The 26419-nt window shown below is 39.4% G+C and overlaps 1 protein-coding gene across 6 annotated transcripts in view; it reads right to left on the minus strand.

Moving 5' to 3' along the window:
• RGS6 (regulator of G protein signaling 6) overlaps positions 1–26419 on the minus strand; it is a 250971-nt gene that overhangs the window by 41795 nt on the left and 182757 nt on the right. For all 6 annotated transcript variants that reach the window (XM_034417693.3, XM_034417694.3, XM_034417695.3 and 3 more), the window contains exons 8-14: positions 26108–26184; positions 23605–23686; positions 20114–20188; positions 16775–16873; positions 16224–16285; positions 14220–14330; positions 10493–10618 (exon numbers count right to left, since the gene is read on the minus strand). In XM_034417693.3, the coding sequence (XP_034273584.2) occupies positions 10493–10618; positions 14220–14330; positions 16224–16285; positions 16775–16873; positions 20114–20188; positions 23605–23686; positions 26108–26184 (632 nt within the window). The remainder of the gene's footprint in view (positions 1–10492; positions 10619–14219; positions 14331–16223; positions 16286–16774; positions 16874–20113; positions 20189–23604; positions 23687–26107; positions 26185–26419) is intronic.

The raw sequence follows: 26419 nt of genomic DNA on the forward strand, positions 1-26419 counted from the left end.
CTCAGTTTTCAAACATAGTATTAAGCCTTGAGAACATGGAATGATATTTACTAGTCTTTCTATTACAGTGAGAGTTCATAAGCAGAGAATTAGCATCTATCATTAACTAAAGATTGTAAAACTGGAGTACCATTATCCTTCTAATGTAAATAAATGTAATAAACTTGTTGGTACATTTGCTGGATAAACCCATAATTCCTCATATAGTGTTAATTTCCAAAATCTGGAATTTAATTCAAAATCCCATTCACATTCTCAAAGTGTATTACTTTCCCCCAAGCCACATTAAGAAGCTTATGGATTGTAACTGACGCAACAACACATATCTTATGCATAAATGTCCTTTCCATCGTTCTACACTTCCAACAAATTAATCATTTCTGAAACTTCTTGTACCTACTTCAGCCTCCGTCTGGAAATTGAGAAGACAAAACAGTCACACATTTCTTTGGAGAAAGAATAAACTTGAAGAATACATGGCCACATGTCTCCATTTATCTCCTCTTTTAACAGCATGATTCAGAGGGATATTAAGAAGTTTCAAGGGTCTACTGTCTCCTCTAAGCCTCCCAGCAAAATGGCTTCCCCCTTTTTTCTAATAGCTACTGTAGAGAAAGATAGAATATCAGTTCTATCTACACCAAATATTTTGGACCAGGGTGTGATAAAATAATTACTTTTGTGAAACTATGGGACAAGAAGAGAAATACATAAGAAAAGGGCAGACAGGATTTAAATAGCACTGAATGAGCAGAAAGAATTTAATGGTAATGAAAACCTATATTATCTGTGCATATTGTAGAAAGCTAGCACCCACCCCTCTCCTAAAAGAATGAAATATTTTAGGAAATATTAAAAAGGCAGAATATTATACTTCCCTGGATGAGAAATGGAGAAACATGATTTGTTAGAGTCAGGAAGCAGACTCACTCTTAATAGCCCCCACCTTTCTTAATAGCCTACAGCAGATGTCAGCACTTAAGAGATAAAGAGATAGATAGCTCTATTCATAAGCAAATTCCCTGCAGCAAGGTCTAAACAAAGGTAAGGTTAGCCCTCAGCCACAATAGGAATTGGCCAGCAAGTCCCTTCGTTGCATCAGACCAAACTTCAACCAAACGTAGCTCAGACAAACTGCTAGGATTTGTAATATGGCACCATGGGAGTCTGACAACAGCCAATAGAATCCATGTTCTTGAACAGGAAGCTCAAGTTCAAAGCCAAAGAGAAGGTATAAATACCCCCCACTCTCAACTCTATGTGGCCAGCTGCATCAGAACCACAAACATGTTCATCAATAAATGGACACTCTTTCCAATCAGCCTCCAGCCTCCATTTTGTCTCTAGTGCCTTTCTCCCAGATTGGACCTGGATATTTCTTCCAACAATTTCTATATCTATGGTTTTGCATTTATTATGTTTACAACCTCATAATGTTTTCAGAATATAGTTAGCAGTTAAAATAAAGAATGCTACAAACAACAATCTGTTTTAAGTTAAGGAAAATTACTTGAAGAAATAAAACTCCCCTTATATTCCAGTCTTCCTTTTAAGTGTACCTCTTTTCTCATTGCTAGGCCTTAAAGTTTTCCCTTTTTAAAATTCCCAAATGTCCCTCTGCTTAGCTTCAAGGTTGTCAAATTATTGCTCCTTCCTAGATTAAGAAAAGAGAAGGAGGATTTTAATCATTGCGGCATCCTATGGATTTTTGTGATATACAAAAGATAAAAGTCCAGAGACAGATGGGGAAGGTTCCCCTCAAGATTGACCTTGGGCATTTTGTTGCTATAGGCAAAATACTGAAATAGCTTATCTTTCCCACAGGATTCTGAAAGTTCAAAAACCCGCAGCCGACTGCTCACTTGGTCCTCCTGGCTGCAGAATTTTGATGAGGCCATCTTTAGGCTCTGAAACTGTGCTTCCATAATTGCTCCCCTCTTACTGCTTCATTGTCTTATTAAAGTAAGCTTTGGACTTTGTTCACTAATGCTGCTCCTGTTCACCCATCTGCCCTTCACTCGGTAAAGTATATTTTTTAATTCTCCAAATGCTGCTGAGGGGTACCGACTGATGCCAAGATTCTTTGATTTACCAGTTCAGGGGTAGCAAACGCTGCATTGTTTATGGCTGAGACTATGCTTTGATTCCTCCAGAGCATTCCTGGACTGGGAGGCCCAATATTCTTGTCCTTTTGAAAGGGGGCAGAGAGAAGGGTTAAAGAGTAAAATTAAAGAGCTCCTTGAAAATTCTCCAACTCTTTTACAACTTCCATTTTGGGAAAAGGTAAGGCGTGTGGATTCCCCCTTAGGAGTGGGGAGGAGTTAAATAATTAATTTAAACTTGTTTTGAGGACAATTCATAAAATGTCTCATCTTCAAACATATGCCAATAACTTCATGACTGACACTTAACCATCACTTAACCTGTAGGCCTCTTTTACTTAATATTCATTTATGACATTTTTTCTAATCATCTGGACCCATGGAAATGAATCTTTCATTAAACGTGATCATTAACAACATCCAACCCAGCATTAATCTTAGCCTATCTACCGAATGTCCATTTCCTTGATATCACCATAAAACAATACAATAGTTACATAAATATCACATTATATGGAAACCTACAGATCACTGCATATCTTTTCCCTCCAGCTTCAACCAGAGCAAGCTACCAAATATATCATTTATAACCAGACTCAACACCACAACTGCATTTATTTTCACCCACCTGATAAAGATGCTCAACTGATGGAATTAAACCAGCTATTCAGAGGAGAGAACTACCCACCTAACAAGATCAATAGACAAATCAACAGAGCCAGGCCAATTCTCAGGAGAGACCTATTAAAAGGCACACTACAGAAATGAAAAACAAACAAACAAACAGAACTATACTGGTAGTCACCTGCAGCTTAGACAACCACCCAAATTAAAGCAGATTCTCAGTAGCAAAATAAAAGACAAAAAACACAAAACAGAATAATGGGAACCAGTCCCTGTAACAAACCTGGTTTCCCATTCTCACCAACTCTACTATCACACGCCCCAACAAGTTCATACACAAGATTAGAGGTGATATTTCTCTAAAGTGATATATACCATTATGTGTCAGCAAAGTCTGTCTAGCATTCTCTAGCACTAGCACTGATGATGTTACCTATTTTGGGTAACAAAACATCTGCAAGAAAACAACCAAGCTCAGAGAGCACCAAGGACCCCTCAAGTCTCTCAATATTCTATGTAGAACAAATAGGACAAATGTTGTATAAAATAATTAAAAGAGACCATTTCGACCTTAGGACTCAAAACAAAGACAAAATTATATTAGAGTAGTACAGTCTTCCAGGATACTGCATAAAAGACCCGAAAAAGACTATTTTGGAAAACTGAATTATAACATTACTGTTGACCAAGAGGTTGCTGGACTCACACTAAAAGATTTGCAGGCCATTTTAGAAGGTCTCAGAAAACATAATGATTTTTCTTAACACATTAGAATTGTTAATTGATAAGGTACTGGTAATCTGCCTCACATGTAATCTCCATAGTCAATCTGTCTCCTTTCCCTTCTATCTCTAATGCCTTTTCTCTCCAAGACTTCCCATCGCAAAGAACGCAGAGAAGAGCAACAAGAATGATGAGGGCACTGAAAGCTAAAACATACGAAGAACGGTTACAGGAATTGGCTATATCTAATTTAATGAAAAGAAGGACTAGGAGAGACATGATAGCAATGTTTCAATATTGGAGGGGCTCCTACAAAGATGAGGGGGTCAAATTATTTTCCAAAGCAAGACAAGAAACAATGGATACAAGGAGAGAAGCAACCTAGGGAACTAATGAGAAATTTCCTAACAGTGAGAGCCATCAACAAATGGAACAACTTGCCTTCAGATGTTGTGGGTGCTCCATCACTGGAAGCTTTTAAAAAGAGACTGGACAATCATTTATCTGAGCTGGTATAGGGTCTCCTGCTCAAGCAGGAAATTGGACTAGAAGATCTCCAAAGTCCCTTTCCAACTCTGTTATTCTATGTTCTATGTCAGTGATGGCGAACCTTGTCAGCACCGAGTGCTGAAAAAGTCACGCAGAAATGTCGCACACACACAAGTGCCCTCATCGGGGCTGCACTCCAGAAAAGCCAAACTTCTGGGTTCTAACGATCAGCTGGCCAGTGCACATGCACAGGGTGGTTTCAACACTGCCATGCGTGTGAAGAGATCATGCTCCGGAAAAGCCGAACTTCCGAGTTCTGGTGCACATGTGCACCCGACAATCAGCTGGCCAGCACGCATGCGCACATCGGTTTTCGGCACTGCCGCGCACACGAAGGACAGCTGATCATAGCATGCACATGTGCACCAGAAATCTGGAAGACAAACAGGTAAGGCCACGCATGCCAGGAGACATGGCTTTGTGTGCCACTTTGGGCACGTGTGCCATAGGTTCGCCATCACGATTCTATGTTCTACTAAAGTGCTGAAAGAAAGCTGCTGAAGCTAGTCCTAAAAAAGAACTTTGTGATGGGCAGATTAATGAATTGATATAATTAGCGTGTTTCCACCTGGGATGATTAAACCATGCTGAGACATCTTTCATTGAGATAATGTGCAGGAGCTGTTCTCTAAATTTTCTCTTAGCCTGAGTGAATTCAAGAAATGGTAATAACTCAGAAGAAAGGCTTCACAAGAAGAAAGGTATTTTTGAGAATCATCTGTGATCACGACAGTTGAAATTTTCCAGATTGGATGGATGGAATCAGTCCATCTTAGAAAGAATGGCACTTGAACTGATATTTATTTATTTAGCGTATGGCATATCATATATAAACTAGCAATATATACTAACAGTTCATCTATATTAATAAAACATAATAAAATATAAATGTTAAAAAGAGCTATATTCAATGTCTAGGCAACTAACCATTGAAGCATAGCATCATTTAACATTTTAACCACCACACTAAACTTTATCATACATAAAATACATATTGTGTAGTCTCATCTCTGTGTTTATTTGTTCTAGTGCAGTCTTTCTTAAAAGTTTTTTTTTCTCTTTTAAGATCTGTTGCAACTTTCAAATTTTTGAAGGACATCAAAAAAGCTTTTGTTCATATGGGGTTATATTTATCAATATTTAAGATAACAATATAACAGAGTTGGAAGGGACCTTGGAGATCTAAGAAGAGCCGAGATGGCACAGTGGTTAGGGTGCAGTACTGCAGCTACTTCAGCTGACTGCTAGTTCAGCAGATCAGCGGATCAAATCTCACCGGCTCAAGGTTGACTCAGCCTTCCATCCTTCCGAGGTGGGTAAAATGAGGACCCAGATTGTTGAAGGCAATATGCTATTTAGTATACTGTCTTTGGTGTAAGCCGCCCAGAGTCCTCGGAGAGTGGGAGGCATAGAAATAACAACAATAACAATAACAATAACAATAATAATAAGGATTCAGACTGACAGGCACTTGGTCCACAACACACCTGACATAACAATAGTTGAAAAAAAAAAGTATGGTTCATTGACATTGCAATACTTGGTGATGCACGGATTGAAGATAAGCAACAAGAAAAAATCACAAAGTATCAGGACTTGCAAATTGAAGTTGAGCGACTGTGGAAAAAGAAATTGTGTATTGTCCCAATTGTAATTGGAGCCCTTAGGGCAATACCCAAAGGACTACCCCGCTATTTAGAAATTCTAAATTTACCAGACTTAAACATTTTGACTCTACAAAAAACCACCTTACTCGGAACAGCTTATATCCTCCGACGATACCTTAACAGTTCCTAGGTCCTTGGTTAGGACTCGAGCTGCTGAGCTATTAACCAGCCTCAAAGGCTGTGAATCTCACTAAAGATTAACTGATCATCATCATCATCATCATCATCATCATCATCATCATCATCATCTAGTCCAACTCGCTGCTCAAGCAGGAGACCTATACCATTCCAGACAAGTGGCTGTTCGGTCTCTTCTTAAAAGCCTCCAGTGATGGAGAACTCACAACTTCTAAAGGCAAGCCGTAGCATAGATTAATGCATTAATGCATAATGCATTAATGCATTAAAATTGGCACATTCACTGTCACTGTCACTATCACTTCTCATGAGTGTTTGATGGGCTTTAATATTGTATTATTTTTCAACAAAAGCTAGCCAAAATTTAGATTTTTGCAGACCAGTGGGGGCCAAGTCTTGGGGGATCCCCAAGTGTCCTTGTAACATATTTTGAGAAAGACTATTTTAGTGGATGCACATTGGATATAGAAGTTGGAGGTATAAACTGGGTCCATTCTGCACTGAAGGGAGAAAAACTAATCTTACTTCAGTCCTCAGTTTCTTTATTTAGAAAATTGTACCCACACTCTCACTACATAGATAGGAGGCCTTTAAAAAGCACTCATCTTATCGCTGTTGCTAAAAGCCAAAATTAAACTAAAGGTAAATAAGATAGCAAGATGAGGGAGAGCTATAGAAAGAACTTGAGGAAATGACATTTGCGCTGTCCAAATTACATGTAGTCCTTGACTTACAATAGTTTGTTTAATGACCATTCAAAATTACAATGGGACTGAAAAAAGTGATTTATGACCGTTTTTCACCCTTAAGACCATTGCAACATCCCCTTGGTCACACAATTCAGACACTTGGCAACTGACTCATATTTATGACAGTTGCAATGTCCCAGAGTCATGTGATTCCCTTTTGCAAACCTTCTGACAAGCCAAGTCGGGGGGGGGGAGCCAGATTCACTTAACAACAATGTGATTCCTAACTTAACAACTGCAGTGATTCACTTAACAACTGTGGCAAGAAAGGTCCTAAAATGGGGTAAAACTCACTTAGCAAATGTCTCACTTAGCAACAGAAACTTTGGCCTCAATTGTGGTTGTATGTCAAGGACTACCTGTGTACCATATACAGAAGGCCTGCCAGGCTGTGGCTCAGTGACCAAACATGACCTTTGCATGGAAACAATCCCAGTTCAATCACCAACATCTCCAGGTAAGACTCTTGCTGAGCTGCTGCCAGCCAGTGCTGGCAAATTTGAGGTAAATGGATTCATGGTCAGTTGTACTAAGCTTCCTGCATCCCTAACACAAGTTTGGAAGATCCACAGGTTATATTCTGCTTGTACAGAGATACCTTCAGAGCATCTGCCTTGGCTAAATAAGAAAGCTGAGTTGTCAGTCTCTTATGGCCTAATGTTGTGGCCTGCGTGGATCGTGGCTGATCCCGACGATGAGGAGGCTGGTGTGGTGTCGCGCCAGCAGCCTGCGCAGCCGGCGCTCGCGTCGGACAGCAAGGAGGCTGAAGAGGATGTGGTGCCAGAGGCAGAGACTCAGCTAGGGCCTTCAGAACCTCCAGAGGCTCCTTCAAGTGGAGAGAGCGAAGTGGAGGAGCCTCTTCTCAATGCTCGAGCACGCAGGGCTGCCAAAAGGCAGGAGTGGCTACTCAGGAGGAGGAGGTCTCCTCGAAAGTAAGGCTTGAGGATAATTGGCCACTCCCTTAGCCTATTTAAGTCACACGCGGTTACTAAGTTTCTTGCTAGAAACAACTTGTAATTATCATCAGAGCATTTTTGGAAAAGTCTTATCGTATTTTGTTTTCTGGGCTGGTTGCCAACCTTTGCCAGACTTTGGTTTATTCTTGCTACTTAATAAATTTGATAAGGACCATTGGTGTGTGTCAATATCCTCGGAAATCCGGAGCTGGGACAGAACACCTAATGCTGACAATAATAAAGCAAGTCCTGCAAGGAAATCAATAGAGGAATGGCCTGTGTCGAGTCTGTGAATTAGAATCCGATTCAGAGTCTGTGTTTGCACAAATTAATATGGTTACTGAAATGTCCCATTTTTTAGTGTACGCCCCAAACTATAAACTCATGGAATATCTTCCATTCATATACTGTAGCACGCTAAGCTACCAAAGATATAACAAATGCTAAAGTTAAGCAAGTTTAGCATGTTGTATAAATGCAGCTGTTGGGTTTGTAACTGACTTGGTTAACACGTTGTGTGCATACAGCTGAATGTGTATGTATGTGTACAGGTAGTCCTTGACTTAAAAAGTTCATTTACTGACCACTCAAAGTTACAACATCACTGAAAAAAGTGACCTATGAACATTTTTCACATTTACAACCGTTGTAGCATCCCCATGGTGATTTACATTTGGATGCTTTGCAACTGACTCACATTTATGACCGTTGCAGTGTTCAGGAGTCATGTAATCGTCTTCTGAGAACTTCGACCTTCTGACAAGCAAAGCCAATGGGGAAACCAGATTCACTTAACAACCACGTTATTAATTTAATAACTTCACTGAAGTCGTAAAATGAGGAAAAACTCACTTAACAAATTTTTCACTTAACAACATAAATTTTGGGCTCAATTATGGTTGTAAGTTGAGGACTACCTGTATACAAAATTCTACTGCTTCTTCCTATGGTCACAATGCAGATTAGATCTACATGCACAAGTTGCATGCATTTCAATGAGGCTTCAAGAAAACCTCTGATGGGATTCCAATTTTAAGGCGTCTGTTACAGATGTCAATTGTGCTTTCTTTTTGACAGCAAGGAATCAACATTCCTTCTGCAAATTATTTGCTGAAAAAGGCACTATCAGATGTTAAGCCTTCTAAATTCTTTTGACCATGTTTCCTTATACCTGGAAGATGTTGGCACCATCCAACTCTTTCACTGGCAATGGCCATCACAGAGAGGATTCAAGTGATTTAATGTGGTACCCAGCTTATCAGGAAAAAGTACTTTTTACCACTGAAAGCTAACACATAATGGAGAAATGATTGAGACTGTGAAAAATCAGATTTTTACATGAAACACTGCATTTTGTGAATATCTACAGAAATCTTTTAGTGGCTGGGGACTTCTGGGGGAGATATGGCAAACTGAAGATACTTCTACAAAAGAAGAGCATAGCAAAGACCAAGAAACTGGTGAATAAATTGATCCTTTGGAACCTTTCCAGATAAGGAGAGGTCGGGAGATTGACCACATATGCTCTGGACAGCTGCTCTTCATGAGGAGACCACAGGATAGCACTTTTCTATAAGTCTGAGAGCTGGGAGTCAAAGATATTAGCCACCTTGCTCACCATCATGGCAGTGATGGGATTCAAATAATTTAACAACAGGTTCTGTGTCAGGGTTCCAAGGAACACCCCCAACGAAATAAAGCTCTGAGGCCTGAAGTTCCTCAAAGTTCCAATTTATTAGAGATGTCATGTTGGCACATCTGGGAAAACCCGAATCTGAAAGCTTCCAGGTTTTCCACACCCAGCTGACAGTTAACAGCCCTGCCCCACACCCACAAGCTCACCACATTGTCCAATCAACTCTTCACACTCAGCTGGATACAATCTTCAGGCAGTCTCCATCAGACGCAGGCAAAAGTCCTTGAATGCGGAATGTTGTTATGACTAACTTTCTATTACTCCAACAACAACCCCCTCCCAACTTCCCCAGCTAAAATATGTGGCAGTTAAGAAGCAAAAAAGAAAATTGTCTTCCAAAACTGACATTCTGTGGGCATGGCTAGGTGGGCGTGGCTAAGTGGTCATGTGACTGGAGGGGCATGTCTAGGTGGTCATGTGACTGGGTGGGTGTGGCCAACTCTACGTCACTCGCGTGGGTGGTGCCTGTATGGGATCGGCAGGGTTGGGGAAGGAATCCAGGGGTCTCCGGGAAGGGGGGGGCAGGAGGAAAGAAAGATCCAATGTTTGTGCGTGTGTGTGTGTGTGTGTGTGTGTGTGTGTTCAATCTTTCCACAAGGGGAGGGAAGGTCTTATTGGTGCAGGAGCATCGCTTGGGCGCATCCCTCACCACCTGTCTCTGCCCATTCGTGGCAGAGCAACTTCTCCCTCGCTGGGTGTTAACCAAGGGGAAGCAGCAAATCAGTTTTTATTCCTTTGTTAAAGCTGCCATTCCAGTCTTCACACAGGATCACCCAGCAGCAGAGAGGGAGAGGGAGAAGGGGGCAGCAGCGGCCGCTAGCATTGTCTGCAGAGGTAGCAGGAGCAGCAGGACACAGGAATACCTCTGCATTCTTCCTCTGCCTCCCTCTCATCGTTTTCAGAAATTGCCTATTAGTCACCTTAAAGCTATTAGAAATCTCTTCATGGTTGGGAAGCTCTTTCTTTCTGTCTATCCAAATCCCACCAAAATATCCTTGAATAAGGATGATTGCAAAGTCCATTTTGGACTCTGTGAATCTCCAAACTGCCCTTTGAAGTGCTGTAGGGTGTTACTGGAGGGACACCAAAATGGGAAGCAATCGTCCATGGGGTTATCTGAAGTCAAATCTGACTTGATGACACTCATTCAAGTGATCTAAAGTTGGATATAAAGGTGGGGTATAAATTAAGTTAATTAAATAATCTATAGACCAAGGTAGTATTTCTTCCTGCTTGTGAAACTTCCCTGGTGAAACCCCCAACCACCAGAGTATCTCCAGCTTCTTACCTGAGGTTTTCAGAACTGAATTCTGATTCCAAAAATCGAAAAAACTGGTCACGCCCCACAGGATCTTTCAACACCTCATCTATAGAGAAGCCCCATCTCTTGACCCGATGCTGGGAAGGCTCTTTGCTAAGTAAAAGGACAGAAATGAAACTATTGTGACCATCAGCATATTTTTATTGTCAAATCTTCAAACCTTCATTTGAAGTGGCTCAACTGAAAACTGCTTGCAGCACTAAATTAATGAAACTGGAGAAAATGCTTGTATACACCTATTCGATTTATGAGAGGAAAGGAATCTGTATGTATGAAAACTGATGATATGTTTCCCTTTTAGAACACCCGAAAAGAGAGAAGTATTGACTGGGGAGTACTTACGAATAAAAGGTTGATATTAACTGTTATAAATACAGGTAGTCCTGAACTTACAACCACAACTGAGCCTGAAATTTATGTTGCTAAGTGAGACATTTGTTAAGTGAGTTTTGCCCCATTTTACGACTTTTCTTGCCACCGTTGTTAAGTGAATCGTTGCAGTTGTTAAGTTAGTAATCCAGTTGTTAAGTGAATCTGGCTTCCCCATTGACTTTGCTTGTCAGAAGGTGGCAAAAGATGATTGCATGTCCCTGGGACACAGCAACATATCATAAATATGAACCAGTTGCCTAGCATCTGAATTTTGATCACGTGAACATGGGGATGTTGCAATGGTCATAAGTGTGAAAAATAGTGATGTCACCTTTTTCCAATGCCATTGTAACTTTGAACAGTCACTAAATGAACTGTTGTATGTTGAGGACTACCTGTATAGTTGTTCTGCCCCAGCTACAGACCCCAAAGAACACAGCACACATAAAGTTTGTACAAAACTTAATTTACTAAAATAACTCAGTCTTTATCAAAACAAAGGCTGTTAATAAACTTTCTTAACAGCCTACAAGAAACCAAAGATAAAGTAATCACAATCTTACTAAAGTTGGCAGAAAGCCCAGAAGCAATTTGCAGAGAATCCAGACGCGAAGTAGAGTGAACTAAAGTTGTTCCCTACAAATTGCTTCAGTCGGCGTTCCTCCTTAAATAGGCTAAGAGAGTGGCCAATTAGCCCCAAGCCTTACTCTCGAGGAGACCTCCTCCTGAGGAGACACTCCTGCCTTTTGGCCGCTCTGTGCGCCCGTGCATCAAGAAGAAGCTCCTCCTCTTTGTCCTCTTCACTTGAAGGAGCTTTTGGAGGTTCTGAAGGCCCTGGCTGAATCCCTGCCTCTGGCACCACATCTTCTCCAGCCTCCTCATTGTCCAACTCGAGTGCCAGCTGCACAGGCTGCTGGCGCAACACCACACCAGCCTCCTCGCTGTCAGAGTCAGCTACAATCCGCACAGGCCGCTGATGGGCCACAACAATAGTATGCAATGTTACATGGATATAGAATTGCTTTTCCATGGATTGTGAAGTCTTTGATCAATGGTAGTTCTTCCTCATAGAAGTGGAGAAATAACTTTTACTGACTTCTCAGGGTCTGGGGGTGTGGGACCACATTAAACTTTCTTGCAGTGTGAGTATTCTGGGTCTCGAATATGCCTTCAAGGTCTCTAGATTCAATCTTATATAAATCACTCTCACACAACATGCTAAACATGACTGAATGTTAACCATGGTTTCACAGATGATGGAGCACAGCCAGTTAGAGCTTTTAGTCATAATTTTGGTTGGTATTCCAACAGATTTCTGGTCACCTTTGTATTCAAAATAAAGGCATCTGTATGCTCTATAGCAGGGGTGTCAAACTCAATTTCATTGAAGGCCGCATCAGGGTTGTGTTTGATCTCGGGGGGCTGGGGTGGGCATAGCCAGCTTGACGTCACTCCTGTCAGGGGCACCTGTGGTGGCTCAAGCACTCTGCCAGTGAAAATGGGTTCTCGGGCTCCGTTTTTGGCTGCCACGGCCTCCTGCAACCCTCTGACGTGGCCCTCCTGAGCTCCATTTTCACTGGCAGAGGGTTGCAGGAAGCCGTGGCAGCCAAAAATGGAGCTCGGGACCCCGTTTCCGCTGGCAGAAGCACCATGGGCCGGTCCTTCGCTGTTTCCAGGATAGCCCCGCAGGTCAGATCTAGTACCCTGCAGGCCGGATCTGGCCCCCAGGCCTTGAGTTTGACACCCCTGCTCTATAGGAGCAATAGCAGATACTCTTCTTCCCTGCATTCTTTACCTAGAGGACTAATAGTTGTTTAAGCACAAACTAGCCATTAATTCAGAAGAGGCCTAAATTAGAATAGAATAGAATAGAATAGAATAGAATAGAATAGAATAGAATAGAATAGAATAGAATAGAATAGAATAGAATAGAATAGAATAACAGAGTTGGAAGGGACCTTGGAGGTCTTCTAGTCCAACCCAGGCAGGAAACCCTACACCACTTCAGACAAATGGTTATCCAACATCTTCTTAAAAATTTCCAGTGTTGGAGAATTCACAACTTTTGCAGGCAAGTTGTTCCACTTACTAATTGTTCTAACTGTCAGGAAATTGCTCCTTAGTTCTAAATAGCTTCTCTCCTTGATTAGTTTCCACCCATTGCTTCTTGTTCTACCCTCAGGTGCTTTGGAGAATAGTTTGACTCCCTCTTCTTTGTGGCAACCCCTGAGATATTGGAACACTGCTATCATGTCTCCCTTAGTCCTTCTCTTCATTAAACTAGACATACCCAGTTCCTGCAACCGTTCTTCATATGTTTTAGCCTTCAGTCCTCTAATCATCTTTGTTGCTCTTCTCTGCACTCTTTCTAGAGTCTCAACATCTTTTTTACATCGTGGTGACCAAAACTGAATGCAATATTCCAAGTGTGGCCTTACCAAGGCATTATAAAGTGGTATTAACGCTTCATGTGATCTTGATTCTATCCCTCTGCTTATGCAGCCCAGAACTGTGTTGGCTTTTTTGGCAGCTGCTGCACACTGCTGGCTCATATCTAAATGGTTGTCCACTAGGACTCCAAGATCCCTCTCACAGTTACTACTATTGAGCAAGGTACCACATAGACATATACATATACATGTGCATTTTGTTTTTCTTCCCTAAATGTAGAACCTTGCTTTTTTCACTGTTGATTAGCTAATTAGTTAATGTATGATAAACCAAGGTTATAGTTTGTTTTTAAAGCACTTCTTCATAACCACAGCTCGTAAGACATGACATAAATGTTGTGGGGCTTATTTTCTTCAAAAAAAAAAAAAGAAGAAGAAGAAGAAGAAGAAGAAGAAGAAGAAGAAGAAGAAGAAGAAGAAGAAGAAGAAGAAGAAGAAGAAGAAGAAGAAGAAGAAGAAGAGGAAGAAGAAGAAGAAGAAGAAGAAGAAGAAGCATTTTGTGCAAATGAATATCATCATGCCTTACCATGAAGGCATGAAAAGTTCGGAATAAAATGACAGCAAATGTTAAAAGAGCATGATAAAATGGTCATGCACAAAGAGAGAGAGAGAGAGTTCTAGCAAGGGTGGGGTTAAATGGCATTTGGTTTGGTCATGCCAACTCTTCTAATATAACTTGCCATTGTTATGTCATAAGAGATCTGGTGTAGGTTCACCAGATATTCCTTCTGGAAACAATAAAGTCCTATTTCAACTTCTTGAAGCCATCTAGTACGCAACTGAGTTTTTGTCACACACATCTGGTAGTCTTTGTTTCTTAATACAGAACAGAATGAAGTACCCTTTAAAAAGTGGTTGGGTTTTTTTTTTACCTTGTTTCTAAGTCCCAAAACACAGCGTCATCATTTATCCAGGGATTGGAGGGTTCCGCAGGAGTTATAAAGGGATCATAATCCATGTACTGCTCTGAATAAGCAATTAAACTGTAACATAAAAAAGAAAAACAAGCATACTGGGAAAGTTTTTAAATGCCTTAAATGCATTGTATCTCTACATTTGTAAATAATAATAATAAAAAACATGGCTGCTAGTGAGAAGCTGTTTTCTCTTGAATCTGTCATGGAAAGGATGATGTTACTGTATATCACCAGGCATCAGAAACACAATGTTTCACAACTAACAGAAGTTCTAGCAATTGAACCTCAGGGTGTTTTGGCCCCTTACTGTCTGATCTCATTTCATTAACTGCATTTCACGACCACTACAGATTAGGAGTCAGAAGAGGGAAAAGCTTTCACTTTGGAATATACAGCATGCAGCAAATGAAGCAATGGGGAAAAAATGGGAAAGAAAAAGGGATGTTGCAAAGACTATAGGAATTGCAAGAACAATGCCACTGTGAATGGAATGCTTTCTAATGCAAAAATAATTGCAAGAACAATGCAATTGGTATTTAAATGCAAATGGTTTGTTTCAATGATTTGTGTTTTTTTCCAGTGTCAGGTGAGAACATTTTGAATCCACCAGATGTTTGAAGACTCTTTAAAGTCCATTTAAACATTGATTGTGTTGATTTAACTTCGCCACATTAAAGTTACCTTCTTGCCAGTTTTCTTAATTCACTTGGTTGTGGTGTGGTGTCACTTGCTTTTGCTTGTGTATGATTTCCTTTGTTTTTCTGTCACATTTTCACATTTACTGTTTGAATGAATGGATTCTTACTATGGCAAAAGGCCAGCAATTGCATTTGTTTTCTTAATTGTGCATATCCAATAGTTGTAAGTGAATAAATAAATACAGCAACTAGCATTCTTGAGATCCCTAGCTCATTTTTGCAGAGCTCCAATTGCTGGTTCATAGAAATAATTAGTTTATGTTGATCCTCAGTTTATCAGAATTAATAAAGTACACCACAGGAAACCATGCCCACGTTATATCAATATTGACATGCTGAAATGTAGGTTAACTATATTTACAGCTTAACGAAATGATTTCAGAGCAGTTTAACATGCCATTTTCCATACCAGTCACTAGAGGTTGTTCCAGTTCAAGCTATCTATACTTATACATCTCTACCGTACAAGGGATGCAGTACATACATAAATAGTGTAGCTAGGATGAGATTATGTGGTGGACAAATAAACAAAGACAAATATGCCAGGTTTATGGCTGAGGTCATGTTTTTAAAAAGCATTGCTTAGGAGAACCAGAGCTCCAAGTGGATACTTCTTGTATCCATAAGAGAAAGTGTGGAAAAGGGAGGGGGCAACCAGTTTAACCAGTCTGACGCTTATGCACATGACAGTAAACAATAGTTTGGTGTTCCATCTAACTTTATTTTGTCTCAAGCACTTCTGGTTTTCATTTTATCTTATGTTTTTCTCTCTCATCAGAGCTTAGTTGTAATGGGCTGATTATTTCAAGATGATGGAAAAGTCTGTTGAGTTGTGTGGGTCGTGCATGTGAAGTATGAAAACAGCCTTAGACTGTCATTCTAAATTGCATTTTTGTTATTTGTAGAAGCTTTTCATTAATCTTATATCTCAAGAAGGCAATAAGGGAAACTGTTTGAGAACGTAATGACTCAGCTGCCCTGATTTATATGGTTGTTTTGAAACAACAATATAGACACCTCCTGTAATAAAATATACTGGACATGAAGTACTGTAGAAAGTCCTGGTTTGACCAAACTCTCTAAAACATGTTTGCAAATCAGGATCGAGCTGTTGAAATCATCTATTAAGTCAGCACATATTAGTGAGAGAAAGCATGCCTGCATTGGCAACTAATTTCTGAGGTCTGAAAACATGCTTTTGCAAATTTTGGAGGGGGAAAAGAGCAACAACAGTGATAATAACATGAATTGGAGTGCTTACCTTTCTGCTACTTTAGACATTTTTAAACAATGCCTCTCTATTTGAACATTCAGAAATGATATCTGAAGAAAAGAAATGAAAATAGCTCTTGAAGAAACAATTAAATGCAGCTGTATAGACGTGCAGTTATGCCAGTGATTTTATTTGATAGTTTACATGATGCACATCATAATACATTGAAAGATATGAACTCTAATCCAATGCATCCATGTATTCCGCTCTATAACTAGACGATATTTTCCCCATCAATTTTAAGTAAATTTGTTCTTCTCTTCTCTATGTTGCAGATATCCAAGACCTCCAAGGCCCTTCCAACTTTGTTATTCTCATATAAACCATGCAGAACCAAAAGGAAGGTTGGCAAGAAGGATGAAGGATAGAGTTACTAGTTGAACATCCCCCCGCCCCCCCATAACTGTAATTATTGAAAGGAACAAATTTCTAACATTTTATTTACTGAAGATTATGTCCCACATCTACAGAAATATTTCTTAAAAAACTAATCCATCTCACAGAGGCAAAAGAAACAGTTTCAAAGCCATTTCACTTACTTGCTTTCGGACATCATCTTTTGTTGTCTTGCGAATTGGTTGGGAAGGTATATGTGCAGGGCTTTGAGACTGACTATCTTCTATAACTCCATAAACTGACTGTAATAAAAAGTTGAAAATAAGTTGCTATATAAGAGTAATCCCCAGTAGGGAGAGGTTGCACATCCTTAAATGGCTAACAATCACATTAATTCAAAAGGAAGTTGAACAATATATTCTCTAATAAAAGAGTGGCCATAAAATGAAGGAAATTAATAATGATGATGATGATGATGATGATGATGATGATGATGATGATGATGTATCCAAAAAGTCATGGGAACATAAAGTGGAAAATGTTATAGAAAATGAGAAGGTGAAGATCTTGTGGGACTTTCGAATACAGACAGATCGTCACTTGGAACACAACATGCCAGATATCACAGCTGTCAAAAACTGAAATGTACAATTTATTGAAATCACGGTACCAGGAGATGCCAGAGTCGAAGAAAAAGAACTGGAAAAAAATCATGAAATATTGTGACCTGGCCATTGAAATTACACGGCTATGGATGAAACATGTAACAGTGATACCCATTGTCATTGGGGCACTTGGTACCATGTCCAAGAATTTTATAACATACATCAGCAAATTGCAGTTTCCTGCAATAACACCAGCAGAACTGCAAAAAACTGGGCTACTTGGAACATCATACATCTTAAGAAGGTACTTGGTTGATACCTAGGACGCTGGCAGCAACCTGTATCAACCATTAGCACCAGTCAATGGTATTTGTGATGCATTTTTGAATGTTCAGTTGACTGAGTTTCATATTTAATAAATAAAGATAATAATGTTGATGATAGAAAACAGATATAAAAATCCTGTACAATGCCCATCTTGCCAAGAGTTTGCCAACCCAGGATGGCAAACTCTGATTGACATTGATCCTGGAGGGTTTTTTTTCATCCCTATAAATGTGTACATGTGTAATACTTATACATATATGTATGTGTGGGTATACATTTTCTAGAAGTCATATTCCAAATAAAGGACTGAACAACAGCAATTTTTTTTCTTAGCGTTTTTCCACAAGTTCAGGAAAGTGCTTTTTGTTTGGATCAACTGAGTATTGATCCATTGGTTGTGACAGGTATTGACCCACTGGCTGATCACGCAAGCTTGATGTACTTGGTTAAGAGAGACTGACTGGCCCAATGTCACTCAGGTGGCTTTCGAGGCCTAAGGCAGGATTAGAACCCTCAATCTCCTGGTGGTGTTTAGTCACTAGACCAAACTGGCTCTCAAGTCACAAACAATTAAGAACTAATTAAAACTGTTGATTAAATTGTCTGTCAGGTATTACGTTTAGATGTCATTAATGTCATTAATGTTGTGTATTGTTCTATTTGTACTTGTATGTGTATGTGTATGTGTATTTTGTGTGTTTTTATATTTAATAAAATTTTAAAAAAATTGTCTGTCAGGTAAGCTTCCCCATTTATAGAATTAACTGATCTCTCATCTGCATCTATAAATCATTTTCCCTCACACACAAACCATGCTCATCCAGAAATGCACAATATTCACACACGCTTCCCTTCTTCCAGCAGAAACCACAAACAAAAAGGAGGATAAATATAGGAATAATGTGAGGCAAGAAGAAAGGGGAACTGAGCTAAGAAGGTAAGGGAAAAAAAAGTAGAATGTAAATTAAATGAAGGGAAAATGTAATTGAATAGGAAAAATTGAATAGGAAAAAAATATTGTGTGGGTGTTACATTCAAAAGACAAGTAGCCTCTGTTTAGCAATGGCTAATGATATCCAAATTTATTTGCAGAAATGTCTGCAGTCCTTTGCATCTTATTTTGCCTTCAATCATTTACAGAGCGGCGTGATGGCTCAGTGGTTAAGACATTTGGCTTGTCAGCTAGAAAGCTGACAGCTCGGATTTGAGTCCCCAGCATCACACAATGGGGTGAGTGCCCATCTTCGCCTAGATCCTGCCCATCTAGCAGTTCAAAAGCATACAAATGCAAGTACCATAGATAAACAGGTACTACTTTGTGGGGAGGTAACAGCTCTCGGCGATGTCATGCTGGCCACACGACCACGGAAATGTCTTTTGACAGCACTAGTTCAATGGCCTTGAAGCAGAGATGAACAGTGCCACCTATAGTTGGCAACAACTACTGGAGTATAAAATAAATAGAATATAAATCCTTCCATTCCCCATCATCCAGTCAGAGCTGAAGAAGCTTCTTGGATGAGAAGCAAAATGTCTTCAAAGAAAAAACAAGAAAGTCCAGTTGCCTCCTGAAAAACATCTTTGGGACAACCATGACCTGGATGATTGAGAATCTTTATAGAACTACTGGAGTAAAATCCACAGGAACTCCTTTCCTTTTCCTTTTCAATAATTTATTCTGTTAAGTAATTTTTTGGGGGAAACCCTGTAGCAGTTTTAGCCAAGAACCCTCATTTCTTCTTACTTTTGTGTCTGCCTTTCCCTTAATGCCCACCAGTAAAAATAACAAGAAAAGAGAAATATTTGTATATTTCTTCTCTTTAATATGATGGAGTGTTGGTGGAAGCTGAATCTCCACATGATGAAACACCTAGCAGCAGCAGGTAAAACTCATGCTGCTAAAACAGATGATTTAAAGCTAGGGTTAGTCGATTCGGACTGCAAAGATCTGGTTCAAAACTCTTCTTTGTTTGCTACTTCATGATTACCAGGATCTGTGTAACCTAAACTGGTAGTTCTAACTTATATCCTATTGACTAGAATGGGACTGGATAACCAATATAAATATAGACTGGTACCATGAATATATATCCGTTATCATGAATATATATCCATTATTTTCTGCATAAAACAGATATATATGTTTATATTTAAACAGAAATTTTAGTAGGTTAATAATGGACTTCAAACTTTTTCCAGCACAGTAAAGTACAGAATAAAATTACGGTCTAAACTTTTTCCTTTACAAACTTCAATTACTACAATTATAAAAGTGTATACCTATGAACGTTAAAAATGGAGATTTGAATTGGATATTATACATAATATTTGAACTGAATACAATTATTCATTTTTTTAAGATGTAATCGAGGATACATAAAGAGATTAGGTTTATCTCAAAAGCCTTTGTATAATGTCAAAAAAATAATAATTTCAGGTCAGTCCATAAAGATATATAAACAAACTTTACAGAAACATTTGCCTGAACTGAGGTTATTTTTCACTTAGGCTGATGTCAACATCTTAATAGAGATCAGCACTAAATGTATCCTATAAAAATCTCATCTAGCGTGTTTCATAGGTTCTTTGGAGAAGAGAAGAAGAGCTTGCCTTTTTGACCCTCTGTGGATTCTTCATTCGCCGACACTTCCTGATGTCCATCTCTGTTGTATTCACACAGCCCGGCTAGGAAAAAAACCCACATACAAAAACATTAATTTTGTTTAATGTTTAGACTGCCTTTCATTTTCTACAGACCAATGGTTTCAAACTCTGACTTATGGTGCAATTAGAATTGCATTTTTAATCTAACATTTGGAAGCTCATTTAGAAATCACAGCAGGCTAATTCAGCACAAATTAGCTTTCAATGAGGCTTAGTTCAATGGAAGAGTGGGTTTATCTATTTTCTATTTGCGGGACATATATTGTCACTGGGTGCACTTTGCTAAAATTCAAGGCTATAGAGATCATAATCATTTGACTTCTCCACTCAATTTTTGGAGATAAAGTACTTGTTTGAACTGCACTTTTATATAATAGCAAGGTTCATATACTGGGCTAAGCCTTCATCATTTATTTTTTTGTTTTCTGAACAAACTGGGGCTTATTAGGGCCACCATAGTTAGTTTGCAAAATTCAGAGAACTACTAGTTCATTTTGCTATCTTCTAAAGATCATCTAGAATTAGGCAGCTGAAATATGGTAGTCTACATAAATCATAGTTCAGTAAATAACATCTTAGATATTCACTCATAGTTTCTATCATTTCTGTGAAGGAAACATGGACAAAAAAATAATTGATTCCTTGAGAATAAATAGGACTTCTTTCCAGCTTGCACAGTTGCTGGATTGCTCAATTTGATGGTAACCAACAGTTGCAGTTTCAGTTCACATTTTATTGATTTATGTTTTTATTGCTCTATCAAAGAAACAATCAAACTGCATGATCACTTCAATAACAAAGGACAGGATAGTAAAACATTATGTACTCATAGAAAGGAGGATCAATAGTCGAAGAATATACTTAATTAGACTATTTTCAGCATCAAATATTTTTAATTTGTCTATTTTCAGCATCAAATAACTTACTTAGTCCACATTTGTTTTTCTCATCCTGGAACTGCTATTTTAAGATAAATCCAACATTTATAGCAAGTACGAATATATATTGAGATTTGGCCTTTTATCAAAATTAGGTGTTCTTTCCTTTTGCAATCTAGTTTTAAAAGTATATTGCAAAGTACATAGCAAAGAATGGAATGCAGTAATATTAAAGAATATACCAAATAAACTTGGTGAACTGCATAGAAGGCTCTGGCAATTAAATTGACCTTTTATGAATGTAAATGAAACCTTTTGCTTTGCAATACAGCATTCTTCTTGCTTCATACATAAGCAAGATCAAATTGCAATCTTCATAACACTCGCAAAACTCATATGCTTTACTATGAAACATTTCCCCTTTTTCTAAAGGAAGCTTTGAAATGTATATCATGCTGATGAACTTACATAAAGATAACAAACTCATTTAGATTTTCCCATGTTTAGAAAACAACTAGAGTCATCCTGTTATAGTAAGTAACATGAAGGGCTAATAATGTACAGGGAATCTGTGACTTTGATCAATTGATAATTTGCTTGGTATCTGTGCCTTTCATAAATCAATGCCTACGTATTGTGGTCCTCTGTGCCAGATAAGCAGGTGTCTTCACTTCCAAATACGACATTCTCTACCTCCTTACCTAGATGATTGTAAAGCAATTATTCAGTTAACCTATACAAGTAGTCTTCATTTAGCAACCACAATTGGGATCAGCAACTCAATCATTAAGTGATGTAGTCGCTAAGTGAAATGCGCTTATTATCTTACTTCATCTTTCTTTTGCCTTACAGACCTGCGAAGACACTGCAAAAGAGCCGAGGTGGCACAGTGGTTAGAGTGCAGTACTGCAGATACTTCAGCTGACTGCTAGTTCAGCAGATCAGCAGATCAAATCTCACCAGCTCAAGGTTGACTCAGCCTTCCATCCTTCCAAGGTGGGTAAAATGAGGACCCAGATTGTTGGGGGCAATATGCTATTTAGTAAACTGTCTTTGGTGTAAGCCACCCAGAGTCCTCGGAGAGTGGGCGGCATAGAAATATGAATAATAAAATAAAATAAAATAAAGTTACAACCATATGAAGGTTGGTTGTAAATTTTCTTTTACAGAACTGTCATAACTGAGAATGGTTGCTAAACAAGAAAGCAGGTAAACATGGACTAGCTGTATTCCTTAGAATGTGATATAATCCAGTGATCTGCAAACTTTCAAGCTTGGCAACCTGGCATGGGGGGGCAGGGGAACATATGAGTGGCAGGCACACACTGTCATGCCCCCGTCAGAGCCTGAATCTGTGGAGGATGATGAGCTGGAGCTGGAGCTGATGGAGATCAAGGGGGCGGCTTTGTTTGCTTTGGAGGAATGTGGGGAGGAGCAGGCCAAGGCAGCCCAGGGCCCCTCAGGATTGGGACAGCTTGTTAGCAGGGAGGAATGGGGGCAGGATGACTGAGAGAGGGCAAGCAGTGGACATGAGAAGCGATGGAGCTCAGGTGATGAGCAAGGACTGCTCCCTCCTGATCCCTGAGCATGGCGAGTGGAGAGAAGGAGGGAACAGCGCAGGCCGATCCGATGACTTGGGTGAAGAGCGTCCCGCCCCTCTTCACAAGGCACACCTAGGGATTGAGAATTAAGGATATGCTGCGGGGAGGTGCATTTGTCAGGAACAAATGCTGAATTGGTAGAGTTTGGTGTGCTGGTACAGATATTTGGAGTTTGCAGGACTGCTTGCTTCTTCCTTACTTTGTGGACTCAGTGCCTTGTTCCTAACTTCATGGACTCACTATCTTGTTCCTTACTTTGTGGACTCATTGTTTATTCCTTGGTTCATAGACGCTTTGCAGGGAAATTTGGAGCATTAAAGGGGAGTTTGAACTCTCAGTTTACTGTGTGGTCTTTGTGCCTTGTCCTGGGTCATCACACATCGCACACGACTACATTTGTGCAAGCGGTGGGTACACGCACCCTCCACTTGCACAAATGGAGTTTTGCATGTGAGCAGAGGTGCTTGAGCTCGTGTGCAAAGCTACACTCCAGACAGTGGCAGGCACTTGCATTCATGCATGAAGCTGCCATCGCGCAAGCAGAGAGTGCTTGAGCAAAAGGTGCTTGGACTCGCGCATGAAGCTCTGCTTGTGCTTGCAAGCACCTTCTACTTGCACAAGGGGAACTTCACACGCTAGCACAAGCACCCTCTGCTCGTGTGAACGGAGCTTCACGTGCATGTATGCTTGCCCATCTCTTACATGACCTGGTTTCAAACAAGCCGTGGCCTGGTAGCGGGCCACGGCCTGGGGGGTTTGGGACCCCTGAATTAGAGTCCTGCTAGGTTGTGCTGAAGAAGAATCCCCAGCTAATTCTGACTTACATCTATTGCGCTCGGTGGCCATTAGATTGAAAGAATTGCCCAAAATATAGACACATCACCACATCACCACATTGTGCCTCCAGATATTTTATAATTAGCTGATTATAAAAGAATAACAATTCTCTGAATCTTACCACCGGCCTATGAACATCCCAGAAAGCTCTTTCTTGACTATCCAGAATCTTCCTTTCTGTCTTATCCTTTTTTCTATCAATTCTAAAAAAAAAAAAAAAAGAAAGAAAAATAAATAGAACCAAAAGCAGTTTTGGGTGCAATCCTGATTTGTATGAGAATTGGTATTAGTATTCATTATGAATTTTTAGTTAATAAAAACATGCTATACAATTCAAAATAGATTCCTCTCTCCATCATATTGTATTTGCACATGCAATTAGTCCAGTTTACAATTAATTGCATTACTGTACAGGATTGCCCAGGATCCTAGGCTAAAATGTGGTTGGTTTATTTGGCTCAACATATAATGTGAACACAGATTGTCCTTGTTTCACAAATGGGGCTTGCAACTTGGTTGCTAAGTAAATTGGACACTAAATGAAACTGTGACTATGCTCAAGTTTCCTTTGCTTTACAGAAATGTGAAGGTCATAAATGTGAGGACTGGTTGCAAAATTACTTTTTCGCTATTGTTGCAACTGTGAACAGTCATTATACGAGGCAGTCATTAAAAGAGAACTACATGTACAACCAATAGCCAATGGGCTATTTAAGTTTTTCAGAAAACACCCATCTAAATTTTTATATCAAAAATATAATGCTCCTACTGTATAACCATCCACCCACCCATCCATCCAAAGCCATCTAACAGTCAATTCTTTGCATATACAGCTAAGAGTTTTAAACTAAAGTCTGAAATTAGTTTCAGTGGTAAATAAAAATACACCCAGACTAAATTCAGCCTCTGTTTGGAGTAACATGGGGAAACATGGCAGTTAAGCTAGGGCAGAGGTGGGCAACCTTTTATGACTTGTGGAGTTCAATTCCCAGAATTCCTGAGCTAACATGGCTGGCTCAGGAATTCTGGGAGTTGAAGTCCACAAGTCACAAAAGGGCCATAGTTGCCCACCCCTGAGTTAGGGCTAAGTTTTATTTATTTACCAGTAAATTATTTATTCCATTTCTGTAGCTGCCCAATTCAACCAAGTGACCATATCGTTTTACTGTCTCTATATTATACCTGTTATAGCAATCAAAGGTGGATATGAACTAAGGATTGTTGCCAACCCTTCCCCCCAAAATGGTGTCAACGTCTAGAAAGGAATTACAGACTATGTGATGGCCACAACAGTTAAACCAATTTAAAATTAGGTCCATAAATCGAATAGCTTTAGCAGAAAGAGTTTAACAATCAGCATCCACTCTTATCCATGTGGTTGACATTGATTAATACAGCTCATTTAATGTTGCCTGAGGCTTTAGGGATGCCCAGTGGGTAGTAGTGGGAAAACCTGTCAGAGCAGAAAGGCCATGGAATGAATTACGAACAGAGGAAACATGCCACATGGGTGTGCACATGGGCACACAGTGTTCCCATGTTATTGCTTTATAAACATTTATATTTATTTCTAAAAATAAACTGTATTGAGGACAGCAAGACTCAAATTAAATTTAATTCTTTTTTAACTTTTATTTTAATAAAATAATCCGTAGCAACATCACTTACTTGTGATTAGTGTCCTGCATGGCTGAATCAGTGGATTAAGCCACTAAAAGTTTAGCGAAGTAAAGAGAAGATTCCAATTTTAATTGGCAAAATGATATTCAAAGCCCAAATACATATTTTTCAGGGCAGAGAATGGGTTTGATATGATCCCACATGCTTCTCAGTATTTCAACAGTATTTCCCTTTTTTTTTTTTTTTTTGTAATATGGGTAATATTTTGTAGTCTGTGCACTTATGACCATTGTAACATTGCTATGGTTACCTGATTGCAATTTGGGTGCTTGGCAACTGGGAGGTATTTATGATGGTTGCAGCATCCCAGAGTCACCTGATTGTCATTTGCAATCTTACCAGCTATTTTTGAACAAGCAAAGTCAGTGGGGAAGCCAGCAGGAGGTCTCAAGTTTTGGTCTTATGAGGTTTTGCTTAATGGCCATGGAAAAAAGGTTGTAAAATCAGGCAGAGTCATGGGATGCTTCTCTTAGTAATGGCACAACTTAATAACAAATTTTCCATTTCCAATTATGGTCGTAAGTCAAGGACTACCTATATTCCATGCTTATTCCGTGCTTAACTTATTGCCAACAGTGCCAAGTAAAATTTAATGTATTCTATTGTGCAGCCATTAACATCATGAAGTCATGCTGTGTTCAGGTCTCGAGTTCAGATTTCTTTCCTCTCTGATATGCCAGCCAAGGTGGGGCTGTTTCTTCTCAATGATTTCTCAACATAAGGGATTGGAGGAAGTGGGGGTGATGAATGAGGTTGCCTGGGTGGCAAAGAGATTAAAAAATTTTCTAATACCAAGTGGAGTGTAAACTATAGAAATACATTTAGTTGTGGGAGGGCAATTTAACCTTAAAATATAAGCTTGAAATAGTCTATTTCATCATTACAATGTATTCAGCATCATCACAATTTTCAATCATTTGAGTTGATTTACTGCAAACACCTACTTGACTTGTGCTTCAGCTTGCATAAAGATGAATTCCCACTTTCTGGCAAAAGCTCTCTGTAGTCTTGCTAAGTTCTCCTAAGAGGACAGGACAACAACAACAACAACAACAACAACAACAACAAAACAAGGACAACAACACAAGAGTAAGGAGAGCGAACAATCAAAAGATTCACCATTAGGAAATCGGGTTATTATCTAGATCATATTAAACTTGAAAATTAAAGTAATGGGGAAAATGCCAAACCATTATATATGGTTTCGAGACGTCCATTATATATGGATGTTTCGAGACTTCATTGAAACGTCGCCA

The sequence above is a fragment of the Pantherophis guttatus genome, chromosome 1 (genome assembly GCF_059756535.1).
Source record: "Pantherophis guttatus breed Tessera chromosome 1, ASM5975653v1, whole genome shotgun sequence".
Taxonomy (NCBI): Eukaryota; Metazoa; Chordata; class Lepidosauria; order Squamata; family Colubridae; genus Pantherophis; species Pantherophis guttatus.